The sequence below is a fragment of the Stegostoma tigrinum genome, chromosome 2, assembly GCF_030684315.1.
Source record: "Stegostoma tigrinum isolate sSteTig4 chromosome 2, sSteTig4.hap1, whole genome shotgun sequence".
Taxonomy (NCBI): Eukaryota; Metazoa; Chordata; class Chondrichthyes; order Orectolobiformes; family Stegostomatidae; genus Stegostoma; species Stegostoma tigrinum.
The window spans coordinates 24,577,437-24,591,667 of NC_081355.1; the positions used below are offsets into that span (position 1 = coordinate 24,577,437).

The following is a 14,231-nucleotide window of genomic DNA, read 5'->3' on the forward strand; positions in this document are numbered from 1 at the left end:
CGGTGGCTGGCACAGGAGTCTGCGAAGCCAGGTTTTCCAGGGCTAACGCTATTGCGCACATGTTGTGCCAGGCCAAATTCCCTTGGGATGAATGACTCAAGGCAGCTGCAGCTCAGCATGCGTGCTGAAATCTCTTGTCACAGCCACAGACAAGATTAATATACGTGTTTGAATTCTGCATGAATGCCCTTATTCCCAAATGCATGCAGCTGATCACACCCTGCACCTAAGGGAAGCCTGCAACTGAGGCAAGTTCCAAATGTCACCTTGTTTGTGCAAATTGCACTATATGTCTCAGATGAAGTAAGCTTCCCCACCCTTCCATCAATGACATGATGGATCACTTGTGTACTACTGACTATGGCTTTCCACCCAGGCAGGCGGTGGAAGAGTCTACAAGCAACGTAATGGAGAGTGATGGTCACCTTCTAGGATGCCGGGGAGTCTGCAGTGGTGGGTGGGCATAGGGAGGTATTTCCCTTGGCTACTAGTCTTATTGCAGAAGGAAGCAAAGCTGAAAATCTCCACATCTTAGGATAGACAGTATCCTCTGACATTGCCTCTCAGTCAACTTCACATAAGTTAGGTGACCCCTCGGTCCAGTGAATCTGTGTCAACAAAAGCTGATAAATCTTACCACTGCCCCTGTCCAGCACTTCGTCCACAGCTTTGAATGTTATTTCAAATCTCATCCAAATACTTCTTAAAGGTTGAGATTTCCTGCCTCAAGAAACCTCCCAGTCAGTGCATTCCAGACCCCACTACCCTGTAGTGATATCATTTCCTTAAATCCCCTCTAAACCTCTGAGCTTTCTCTTTAAAATTACTCCCCCTTGTTCTTGACCCTTCGACTAAAGGGGAACTGCTGCTTTCTATCTCCTCCAACCCCACCACACCCGGCACCTTCCCCTGCAACCACAGGAAATGCTACACTTGCCCCCACACCTCCTCCCTCACCCCCATCCCAGGCCCCAAAATGATTTTCTATATTGAGCAGATGTTCACCTGCACATCTGCCAATGTGGTACACTGTATCCATTGTACCTGGTGTGGCTTCCTCTACATTGGGGAAACCAAGCGGAGGTTTGGGGACCGCTTTGCAGAACACCTCTACTCGGTTCGCAATAAACAACTGCACCTCCCAGTCGCAAACCATTTCGACTCCCCCTCCCATTCCTCAGACGACATGTCCATCATGGGCCTCCTGCAGTGCCACAATGATGCCACCCGAAGGTTGCAGGAACAGCAGCTCATATTCTGCTTGGGAACCCTGCAGCCCAATGGTATCAATGTGGACTTCACAAGCTCCAAAATCTCCCCTTCCCCCACCGCATCCCAAAACCAGCCCAGTTCATCCCCTCCCCCACTGCATCTCACAACCAGCCCAGCTTGTCCCCTCCCCCCAGTGCATCCCAAAACCAGCCCAGCCTGTCTCCGCCTCCCTAACCTGTTCTTCCTCTCACCCATCCCTTCCTCCCACCTCAAGCCGCACCTCCATCTCCTACCTACTAACCTCATCCCACCTCTTTGACCTATCCATCTTCCCTGGACTGACCTATCCCCTCCCTACCTCCCCACCTATACTCTCCTCTCCACCTATCTTATTTTCTCTCTATCTTTGGTCCACCTCCCCCTCTCTCCCTATTTATTCCAGTTCCCTCTCCCCATCCCCCTCTCTGATGAAGGGTCTAGGCCCGAAACGTCAGCTTTTGTGCTCCTAAGATGCTGCTTGGCCTGCTGTGTTCATCCAGCTTCACACTTTGTTATCTTCCTTTCTATCCACCATGTCCATGCCCGCACGCACCCCCCCGCCCTGTAATCTTATAAACCTCCCCTAGGACCCTTCTCAGCTCTAAAGAAAACAATTTAAGCTCAGCCAGCCTCTCAACATAGCTTATTTGCTCCATCCCAGCGAACCTCCTCTACACTGTCCCCTGTGCAATCACATCATTCCTACAGTGCACTGGCTGGAACTATACGCAGTACTCCAGATGTGGCTGAACAAATTTTGTGCACCTCTTTACTTTTATAATCTATGACACAACTGATAAAGGCTAGCGTTCCATATGTGGAGTGTGGTCACGCCCCTGTCTGCACCAATAGTGCTGAGGTGGAGATAGTCGAGAACATCAAGTTCCTGGGAGTAATGATCACCAATAATCTGTCCTCGTCAATCCACATCAAAGTGATAGTTAAGAAAGCACAATAACATCTCTACTTCCTCAGGAGTCTAAGGAAATTTTGCATGTCCACGTGGACTCTCACCAATTTTCACAGATGCACCATAGAAAGCATCTATCTGAATGCATTACAGTATGGTTGACAGCTGCTTTTTCTAAGAAACTGCAGAGTTGTGAACATAGACCAGTCCATCACGCAAACCAGCCTTCCAACCACTGACCCCATCTATGCTCCCCACTGCCTCGTGAAAGCAACCAACATTATCAAAGACACCTCTCACCCTGGTTATTTTCTTTTCCACCCTCTTCTATCAGATAGAAGATATAAAAGTTTGAATACACATATGCATAGATTCAAGAACAGTTTCTTCCCTGCTGTTATCAGACTTTTGAATGGGCCTCTCAATTGTTAAATCTGGTCCCTCCCTCTCTCTCTGCACCTTCTCCGTGGCTATAACACTGTATCCTGCACGTTGATCTACTAACCTGATGCATTTCTTATGGTGTGATCTGCCTGTACAGCACACAAAACAACTGTATCTCGGTATACGACAACAGCAAACCAATCAATAAAATCAACAATCAATCATAGGCTTTAACTGTCCCATTATCCTGTCCTGCTGCCTTTTGGAATCTGTGGACATGTACCACAAGATGCCTGTTCATCTGAATTTCCTAGTGTGCTGCCATTCTCTGAGTACTCCCTGGTCTACTTTTTTTTCTAAAGTGCATCACCTCACACTGAGCAGGATTAATTCCCGTCTGTCACTAATTTACTCGTGAGACTAATCTGTCCTTAACCTCCTGTTACCCAAGACTTTCTTCCTTACTGTCAACCATCCGCCCAAACTTTACATCTTCCGCAAACCTAGTTAACACCTACCTTTCCTTCTATAACATGTGTATTCATATCATGAACAATAACGGACTCAACACCAATCCCTATGGTGGCCTCTAGTCACACAAATAGTCTTCTATCACACATGCTCAGCCACTCCAATGTTTCTCATGGAAGTCGCTCCTGCACATAAAGCTTCAGAGGCTTACACAGCTGCTAAAAAAAATGGAGAGAACGGTGCCCGGCATTAAGTAAATTTTGGATCCAACATGCCAAATCACCCCAGATCCAATGTGCACTTACTCTCCCTATCAGTCTTCAATGTGGGGCCTTGTCAAAGGCTTTGCTGAATTCCTTATGAACTACATTAACTGCTTCTACCCTTATTTTCTTCTTCTACATCATTTGGTTGGGTATGGCATCATAATTTATTTATTTATTTTTTATTCCTCCTTCTTGTGGCACCTTGGTCCCTCCTGCCCAAAGACGTGTGAATGTGGAGGATGGGGCATTGCTGCTGCTGCTGCACTGTGCCACTATATACTGAAAGTGGCATCGAGCTGTACCCATATCAAAGTGAAGTTTTAGGGATGGTGACCGTAAAACCAAAAGACCATCAGGCACAGCAGAAGAAGTCAGCCATTCAGGCCATTGGGTCTGCCCCATCATTCAATGAGACAATGGCTGATCTGATAATCCTCAACTGCACTTTCCTGCCAAATCCCCATAACCGTTGATTCACTTACTGAATAGTAATCTATCTTAGGCTCGAAAACACTTAACAGCCCAGCCTCTTCAGCACTATGCAATAAAGAATTCCACAAATTTGCTATCTTCTGAGAGAATAAATTCCTCCTAATCTGTTTTAAATGGACGGCCCTTTACTCTGAGATTTTGACCTCTTGTGCTGGACTCTGCCACAAGGGGAAATGACCTTTCTGCATCTACTCCACCTAGTTCCCTAAGAATCTTAGATGATAAAATGTGAGGCTGGATGAACACAGCAGGCCAAGCAGCATCTCAGGAGCACAAAAGCTGACATTTCGGGCCTAGACCCTTCATCATCCTCTCTGATGAAGGGTCTAGGCCCGAAATGTCAGCTTTTGTGCTCCTGAGATGCTGCTTGGCCTGCTGTGTTCATCCAGCCTCACATTTTATCATCTTGGAATCTCCAGCATCTGCAGTTCCCATTATCCCTAAGAATCTTGTTTCAATAAGATCACCTCTCATTCTTCCAAACTCCACTGAGTACAGACCTGACTTATTCAACCTTCCCTCATATGATGGTCCCTCCTTACCCAGGATCAGGTTAATGAAGCTTCTCTGTGCTGCCTCTGATCTGACTGCTGAAAACTCTGAGGTTCTAATGGAAATCTGTTGATGGCAAGTCCAAAGCTATGCTGGGTGCAACCTGCAGCAATCCTCAGTGCACTATCCCATTCCTGGAAGGGAATTCCTTGACTAGCACATATTCTTTACAGTTTCAAAAACAGAGAAAGATAACAGAACAAAGTTGCTCAACTCCAATCCCAGGCTCTTCTTGACCTGGTAGAAGAGGTCATACCTTGGCTGAGAAGGCATGTTCTAACAAGGTTCATAAAATGAGCAGCAGGGGAAAAAAAAGGCATGCATTAGGAACAACATTTTTTTCCCAATCTTTTGTAATGGGGACCCAGTGGAGGCCTGCATATGAGGCTTTCCAGAACCACAAAAATGCCACCAGAAAATGCTGTGGGACCAGGTAGGCATAGGAAAATTGAAGCAAAGTTCTGTGGATACTGGAAATGTACTGGAGAAACTCAGCAGGTCTGGCAATACCTGCAGACAGAGAAACTTAGCTAGCATTTCAATTCTGATATGACTTTTTCAGAATCCATCTCTTTACATTCTATTAGAGAATTTGATTTCACCCACTTTATAACAGAAAAATGGGTTTTCCTGCAAAAGAATAAGCTCTGCAGTTTGTGACTGGATTCCCACCTTCATAACAAGATGAAAATTTGACTTTTGACATCCTCTGATACGTCGCAATGCTACACAATATATTCAATCTGAGTTATATAATGTTCTCAACATTTCTGAAGGAATAGGGTATCTTTCTCAGCATGATGTCAATTTTTGCCTGATTTACCCTCCAGTTTGTGACACAGTACTTTGTTAAAGGTACAACACAAATGCAAGTTGTTGTGACGCAATGACATTTTTATGTTTGTTTGACTCCACAATGATCCAATACTTCACGCAAAATTGCTTCACAGTTTTGGAAAGCAGAACAGTTGAATTATTTTTGCACTTTTTCACTTAAGTGCAAAGAAATTGCCCGCAATGCAATAGAAGTGTTTTGGAGTTGAACCACTGCCAAAATTCACAGGCTGCACTGATTCAATGGATATTGCTTACTGATCCCAGGGGACATTTTCCTTTAGCTGCAGAGTTTGTCTATCAAAGCAACAGACTAATGAAGGACCTCCTAGGGGTAGCTCCAATCCCGCCAGAATGAAAAAGGCATCTCTAGGGCAGTTAGGTCTAGACAAAGCCCAAACAGTGAACTCTCACCCATGAAGTTCCCACTTCAGTGCCAGGCTCTGGCACAAATGAAAGTGATGTTTGCAATCTGCTTCTGTTGGGCCTTTGAATAAAGTAAATGAAAAGTTATCCATGAGTAAGAATCATTTAATGATTCATGCAACAAACACCACCTTACAAGCTGTATTCAACGGTAACATGATCAACTGTGTGCTCATATCGTTCCATAGCTTTGCCCCACCCTATGTTATAATGTCCTTCAGCTCTACAACCCAGTGAAGTATTTGTGATCTTCAATCTCTGGTCTTTTGTATATCTTCCAGTTCCTTCACTGTAATTCTAGCAGCCATATCTTCAGCTGCTCAGACCCTCAAGTTTGGTGGAGGAATTCCAAGGCTATCTGAATCTTTCTCTCTTGAAGTTGCATCCTAAATCGTTACATCTTTGAGTTAAACAATGGTTATTTGACCATGAGTGTAGAATTTTCCCAGTTCCCAGCCACAGATTTGAAAGTGGGACTGGAAGGAAGTTAGGAGAAGGCAATGCACCAATGAGGCACAAGTTCCTTCTTAGACGTTAAGTGTGTTAGAGGTGGGGTCGGAGTGTTGAGGCCTACCAGACTTGCACCATCTTGAAGACAATTTGAATATTTAAGTGCCTAATTGAGAGTAGATTGTCAGTGCCAGTGGACCTTCCCACTGAGTTAAAAGATTAGCAGTTGCTCAGAGGGCCATTAAAGCTTTCTTTAACTCCTACATCAGGGCTATGAGATGTAGGCCACAACTGTGGGCTAACATTACAACAGAGCTGTTCATTGTCAGGTATCACAAGTACTTTACAGCCAATCATTCACGGCCCAATCAATCCAAGTCTTTCTTCAATTGTCTAAGAGTCAGATCTATCATGTTAATGAGAACGGTCTACTAATCAATCAAGTTGATCAAGTCTGTGGGTTAGTTTATTTGAAACAATAAAACAAATTGTAAGCGATGAAGTACATGTGAGGGAAAAGGAACAGTTTTCTGTGTGTGCAACTTACAGAACCACAGTAGGAGAACAACAAGGCAGTCACATGACATTGAGCATACACACCATGTGGAGTCCTTAAAGGTGAACTTTCTTAAAAGCAAGGTACAAATGCAACAATTTACCTTAGGCAAGGGCAGTAACCGACAAATTCACTGTTTCAGGAGATGTGAGAGGAGGAGAACTGGTGCGGGCCTAGGGCATCTGCCTGAATAATGCAAGAACAGCAACATCTTCAGTGAAATGTTTAAAACCCTGGGTCGTGGTTTTTATACTGTCAGGAGATCAAAATTGGAAATACAGCTTTGGTGGTTTTTTTGGGAGGTGGGTCTAAACCATTTTCCCATTCCCGATCTCATGTCCCTGTAACTCTGAAATCTCTCACCACAGCAGACAATTCCCACCTTTTGCCGAAGCACCATGAAATTCTGAAGCTTCACTGCTCCACTGTAAAGAACATCTCAAGTTCCAGCTTGGTCAAAGTCCCTCTGATCAGAAAAAGAAACTTCAATTTTGGAAGGGATCCTTCTCTGGAATCCCAACTTGAACAGTGACCAATCCTTTTAAATCGTGCACACCTTCTACAGGGGACCCTAACTCACACACCGCCCGAGAGAAACTTACTGAGGTAACCTACAGACATTCCACATGACAGTAAAGCGTTAAGCAGCAAAAGAGGGAGGGAATAACAGCGGCGTGAGTAACACACACAAATCACCCTGTTCTTTTTCTTTGCAAACAGGGAGAGTGCACATGCATCTCATGATACAGCAGATCTGCAACTGGTTGGAATCAGACAACGTAAAAGCTTGACACGTCTCAGGGGCTTCAAAATTGAGGACTACCATTTCCAAGCTGGCTGATGAGGAGATGATTATTTCATTCCCTGGCTGGATTTTATGTTGACACAAAACTCCCCTGCCACATTGCCGGACAGAGACACCATATCACTGGAACTCGTCTCTGGCTGACCTTACCCAGATCTCTTTCAGCTGCCGATTGAAAACGATGCGCCCGCGGTTGCTTTTCACGTGCACTGTACAGGTTTCGAGTGTCGAGAGTGAAACAAACAAAGTTTCGGCCGGGGGTGGGTGGGGAAACGGTGAAAAGCAGGCGCTGAATTGTCAGCCTGTATCGAAGGGACCCAAACGGGGAGGGGGTTATAACATGCTCTTCCTGCAATTGAACTAGTCCACGCTTTGCATAAGGGAGTGAGAAAATAAGACGAGCCGCTGTGCTACGGGATGCCTCTTAGGAGCAGGAGAAAGTCCCTGGTACTTTAGAGTGAAGGAATAGAAGGGAAATAAAAATAACGGGTCCCAGTCTACGAGGCTACTATCTTCTCCTTGTCTCGGGTAAGAAAGTATCAGCGACGTACCAGATGAACGGAAGGACAAACCAAACTCGCAAGACGTTTTTGCAAATACACACACACACACACACACACACACAGAGGTGGGAAAAAGAAGTCAATGCTACTTCATCACACGCCAAAGGAGAGACAGAATTCCGAACTCTTATACCTGAGCGTGGATCATGCAATGCAAACAGCAAAGGCAAACAGTCCAAGCCCGCTCCAAGTTAACATCCCCCTTTCCCGACGAGCAAAGAACTTTTTGTCACTCATTCGCAAACGCCTGGGCCAGTGCTGGCAGCTGAAGGCTCGCCGCTTCCCGGAGTAGAATGGTGTTCACCCGGGCACAAAGGTCTCCATGGCAACCGCTGAATTTCCACCTTTGTTGCCATTACTTATGCAACATTTCACCACAAAAGGCCCTCCCCGGGAGCCGCGAAGGCCCTAAAAAATCCTGCAGATTTTCCAATCAGCGCTACCCCCGTCTCATTCCGGAGGTAATCAGCATTCCGCCGAGGAGAGGCAGCGTGATGAAAACTCAAGATGCTTCGCCAAGGGGGTTTCGATCACATCTCTGGAACAAGGTCTGAAATTGTACAACCCGGAAGCAGAATGGATTTCTCTCTCTTTCGGAGCAGAGTGATCAGGGAGGAGTGGATAGTCGTTATTATTTCTCAGATATTTTGTTAAGCACAACGGGTCGGTTGAAGGAGGATACTGCCTCCTTTGTGAAACACTCCTGTTTGACCTTGCTCACACAGCATCCCAGGATAATCAGCATATGCAGACAGATTTATATACAATCATAAAGCACAGAAAAGGGCCACTCTACTCATTGTTTTTAATGCTGGCTGTCTGTAAGAATTTAAAACTGAGTCCTATGTTCCATTTTCTTTCCACAGACCACTGCAATTATTGTTTTCTTTTCAAAGTACACGACCCCTTTGAACACGACTATCTGCTCTCAACATTCTATCAGCCAGTGTATTTCAACACAATTTTTTCACATAAACGACATTCAAAAGATGAATTCAATGCAGGCAAATGATCTCGTTTCATTTTCTGGAATGATACAGGGATTTAGAGTGTGAAAAAAGACAGATTTGGTTGTGTTCTCCAGACTTTTGAAGGTTGAGGAATGGCCTGGCCAATGCATTTCAAATGTTTAGAAGATTCAATAAGATAGTGAGAGATAAACGATTGGAGTTATTATTATGAAGCTCCATGTGGCTGAATCCAGAACAAGGGGGTGCAGTATTCAAAACTGGAGCTAGGCCAGTCAGCAGTGATGTTACAAAGCACCTCTTCATACAAAATATAATAGAAGTGTAGAATTTTAAGCATCAAATACTGTGATGCTAGGAGCCAAATGTATTTTAAAGATTCAGATTATTCAGTTTTAGTTAGATTGGGATATTAAAGGATTTGAAAAGCAGGTTGAAAAAAAATGTAGTCCAGCCTTAAGGAGTTAAATGGCCTGCTACTGTTCCTATGCTCCAAAGACTCTCTCAGCTCCACAACAGTTTATTTAGGAAAATTGTCAGGCCTGATGCCCATTTTTGTTTTTTTTTGCACCTCTTCCAACAAGCAAATCGGCATAAATCAGCCATGAGGGCTCCCTACTGGCCACATTTACAAAGGATCAATGACAAATGGGCAATAGGATTTTGTAATTAACACTCGTGAAAGCTGTTTACTAGTTCACATTCCTATTCTAGCTTAGTCTATTGCCATTCCGCTACTAAAACATTACACTGCTCCCACACCGTAAAACGTATACTATACCCTCGCATCAAAGATTTAAATTTTTCTAAGTGCAACCGAGACAACTACAGACCCCACAGTCTTGAACTAATATCTGCAAAATAACAGAATTGATTTTTAGAAATAACTGAATTATCATCTGTAACATTACAAACTGACAAAAGTAGTGGTGAGCATGGAGTCAGAGTATATTCTCGTTTGATATCCTCTTTGACTTTTTGTAAAAGTGGCACCAGAGGTGGGTGTTCCACTTTGATCTCCAAAAAGCATTTGACAATATTTTTCCAGAAAGGCTATTTGTAATTAAAGTAGTCTGGTGCAGGTAGAGTTCTGGCACGTAGATGAAAGTTGGTGAAAGGTGTGAAACACAGGTATATACGAGAGGAATTCTGAGATGGGGAAAGGATATCCTCCACAGAAGGATATGAAGACAATAAAGAAGATTTTAAAACTGAAACTTTGATGGACTTGGAGCAAACGTAAGCTTGCAACCCTAGGAATGAGTCAAACATCCTCAAACTGCACAGTGCAGTCGACTTTGAAAGGAGGTGACTATGAGGTAACCTTACAGAGACAGACATGATAAAATATAGACAAAAAGTAGCTCGAAATTATACTTCAAACTAAACTAAAAATGTAGGACAAGAGGATATAAGTTTAATTCAATGCAGGTAAAGGTCATTTTGGGAACAATGACTGAAATGGTCTCTTTCCACTTGGAATTGATATCCATTTAAAGTACACAAGACAAAAAATGAGAAGTAAAATACTGTTCGGTGTTGAAATCATTAAACTCTAAATATTTTTCAATGGTAGAACAAAGATAGACTGAATTGCAACCTTCATGCAAAGTGACTATTACATTACCTATGTTTACAATGCTTTGTAAGTGCTTAATAGGGTGCAGAGTGCATTAAGCTGTCCTTCAATCTTGAAAGGTAGTACTTAAGTACAAATTCTTCATTCGAAAGGCTTTTTTTCTGTAGCGGCATATCTTTAATTTCACTTAAACATTTCATTTCAGCTAATTTATTCATTCCACTGCTTGCCTGAGAGGTTTGACTCTTTGGAGTGAGTTTTACCAGAAATCTTTCTGAAGAAGGGTCTAGGCCTGAAACATCAGCTTTCCTGCTCCTCTGAAGCTGCTTGGCCTGCTGTGTTCATCCAACTCTACACCTTCTTATACCAGATTTAAAATGCCGCTTTGGACCAGATCAAATGCTCAGTCTGGAGTTCTCTGCACAGTTCATGTGAATTGTCCCAGACATGGAAGACTGTTGGTGGCTGCTATCAACCTGCTCTATTTTTCTGGTCGTTATTCCTGGTCATTCCTTATCAGTGAAAATTGTATACAAAGCAGTTACAACCAAGTCTGATGTTGTCTTCCTAACACCTTTATGTGGATAGTTCCAGAAGTGAAGTGAAAAATCAGTAGCAGTCAGTTTTATCTTCGTTAATATGTAGGTACAGAGTTGAATTGTGGAATCCATAAACTGTAATCAGCAAAATAAGTACAATTTGTTGTTCACATTCAGCAAAGTAAATGCAAGTCATTGTTCTTTCATAGTCTGTTTGCTTCAATGGATCACATAGAATTTACAGCACAGCAACAGGCTACTTGTCTCGAGCTTCTAGCCTGTGCGGCTGAAGGCAACACATCATGGAGCGATAAAATGAAGGTGCACGTAGACTTTGGAGAGGAGGTTTTAGTTAGGACAGGGTCAAGCCATGGGGGCATCTAAACACAAAGATGAAAATTTTAAAACTGAGATCTTGGTGGACAGGAATACATTGGTGCTTATGCTATTCATAAGCCTCTTCCTTCCCAAAATCTTGTCACTGTATCTTTTTATTCCTATTTCCCTCATTTATTTATTTAGCTTTCACCTTAAATGTATCTGTGCTTTTCAATTCAATTGGTGGCAACTGCTGTATTCCAAGTACTCCAAATAATGGTCTTGTTGCTGGATTCCCTATTTGAGTTATCGGTGACTTTTTATATTTACGAACTCTGGTGATAGATTCTGTTACAAGTAGAAAGATTCTCTGTTTCATAATCCCAGCAACAAGAGCTCAATGTTTCAACTTTTTATGAAGTAAGTAATGCCAGCATGTGAAGTTTCTCCTGATTGTATAATCTTTCACCTTTCGAATCTGTTTTATATCTTCAATTGTGCCTCCATGTTCTCATAAAATGGAGATTTGAACTTTGAGCGGTACTCTCAAATACATGCCCATCCAATGGGATAGTGGAGCAGTGAAACAAGTGATAAAATCTGGATTGATAATGTTGAATATACCTTTATTGTATAGCTCAGGAAATGAGTGAAAATCCTCACATTCTTCAAGCAGTGTCTCTGAGTATCACCATATAATTATGCACCATGGTGTGGAGTTTGCTGTTTGCACATAATTGAGATTTTGTGTCCAAAGTGAGCTTGAAATTGAGCTAGTTGAGTTACTGTCCAATTTTCTGGTAAATGCATTTCACAGTCACAAAAATTATTCCTCTTTCAATCCCATGCAATACAATGTAATGGCACATAATTTCTTTTTTTTAACTCCCATTAAAATATGGTGTAATTTTTTTCTGACAGGGAAGATGTCACTTCCAGTGTAAGCAAACACAAATAAATGTCCAAGTGAAATAACCAGATTTAAAATAATTGAAAAGTGCTTCAAAGACAGACTCTACTGAAATATCTAATCATATAGATGTTGGTATGTTTGTGAGCTGGGAAGTTTGATAGCAGATGTTTCATCCCCTTACTAGATGACAGCCTCAGTGCTGTGGAGCCTCTTGTGAAGTGCTGTTGTGCTGGTTCGAATTTACATGGTCCAGTTTTTGCTGCTTGTTGCCAGTTCCAGCTGTGCATTATAATTGTTGGTATATCAGGTCTAATTCAATGTGTTTGTTGATGGAGTCTGCGGATGAATGCCAAGCATCCAAGAATTCCCTGGCTGCCCTCTGTTTGGCTTGTCCAATGATAGTACTGTTGTCTCGGTCGTAACTGTGGTTTTTCTCATCTGTGTGTATTGAAACCAAGGACATGTGGTAGTGTTGTTTTGTTGCTAGCTGGTGTTCATGGATGCAGGTTGCTAGTTGCCTGTTTGTCCCACGTAGTGTTTTGTGCAGTCTCCGCATGATATCTTGTAAACCACATTTATCCTGTCCATGGTATTTATTGGGTCTTTAACCTTGGTCAGTTGCTGTCTTAGTGTGACTGCCGGTTTGTTTGGTGTCATTGATACCTAGTGGTCTGAGTAGTCTGGCTGTCAGTTCTGAGGTGTTTTTTTTACATATGGTCTGGTGGTTAGTGTTTCGGGCTTCGGTGTGTCCTGGTTGTGTTGTTTGTTGGCTCAGCATCTGTGGATGAAGCTGCGGGGGGTATCTATTCCTATCCAACAGACAACACAACCAGGACATGCCAAAACCCAAAATAATAACCATCATACCATGTAATAAAAACTCCTCGTGGGACAAACAGGCAGATAGCAACCTGCATCCATGAACACCAGCAAGCAACTAAATGACACAATCTGATGTCCTTGGTTTCAATACACACAGATGAGAAAAAACACACTTCCAGCTGGGACAACAGTAGTATCATAGGACAAGCCAACCAGAGGACAGCCATGTGAATTCTTGGATGCTTGGCATTCATCCGCGGACTCCATCAACAAACATGTGAATTAGACCCAATATAACAACCATTAGAACGCACAGCTGGAACTGGCACTAACCAGAAGCAGTAAAAACCAGACCATATAAATTTGAACATGCACAGAACATCAGCACTTCACAGGAGGCTTCACAGTACTGAGGGTGTCACCTAATACGGGGATGAAACCGCCCAGCTCGGCGAACGCACCATCTACACCCAGCATCTGAGCTATAAATCTTCATGCAAACCCTGAATATCTAATTATTTTGTTGATTTTCCCTAGCCAGTTTCTTATTAAGTTTAGAAAGAAAGCTTTTAGTTTAGAGGTGCCAACTGGGACCTGGTTTAGTCGAATCAACTTGGACTGCATTGTGTGTGTGATATATACACATTTTAATTTGAGCTGTGTTTTTTGGAAATGGTTCCAAATCATTCAAATGGTCACCTGAAGCTGATGGTCCACCAGCAGTTTCATGAGGGTTTAATCCTTGTTTGTGAATTTCCATTCTCATTCAGACTTTTGTAGGGTACCAGTTGATGCAGGTTTCCTTATGGAAAAGCTACTGGCCACTAAGATGCTACCTCTCTTCTCTCTAATCATTGGATGATGCAGAGTGTGCAGCATCTGGTGTTCAGATGGTATGTAGAATTGCTTTTTGATCGATCTGGTTAATTGGCTTTGGATTCACTCTTTACCCCCTCCAACACTCAAACTACACAGGGCAGTGGGCAAACGAGTTTGTTAGGATTTGTATTATTAAAAGACTTTTGTTCACAACTCATACCTGTTGCCTTATTCCAAATGAAATACTGTGGTGTCTAGGAAATTAGTACTTTCTTGATGGGGTGTTGGAATGATAATAAATTATTCAGTATAT

The 14,231-nt window shown here is 42.8% G+C and overlaps 1 protein-coding gene across 11 annotated transcripts in view; it reads right to left on the reverse strand.

The window, feature by feature from the left end:
• The window catches only part of LOC125448871 (catenin delta-2-like), a 1,175,930-nt gene that overhangs the window by 479,338 nt on the left and 682,361 nt on the right, over positions 1 to 14,231 (reverse strand). Inside the window, exons 1-2 of one of the 11 annotated variants that reach the window (XM_059652920.1) lie at positions 8,094 to 8,626; positions 6,696 to 6,778 (exon numbers count right to left, since the gene is read on the reverse strand). The exons of 8 other annotated variants lie outside the window; for them this stretch is intronic. Coding sequence is in view for 1 of the 3 variants with exons in the window: in XM_059652915.1 (XP_059508898.1) it covers positions 8,094 to 8,108 (15 nt within the window). In the remaining 2 variants the exon portion in view is untranslated. Of the gene's footprint in view, positions 1 to 6,695; positions 6,779 to 7,547; positions 7,592 to 8,093; positions 8,627 to 14,231 lie in introns of those variants that run through there. 2 more of the 11 variants (XM_059652923.1, XM_059652915.1) reach the window with 2 other exon arrangements.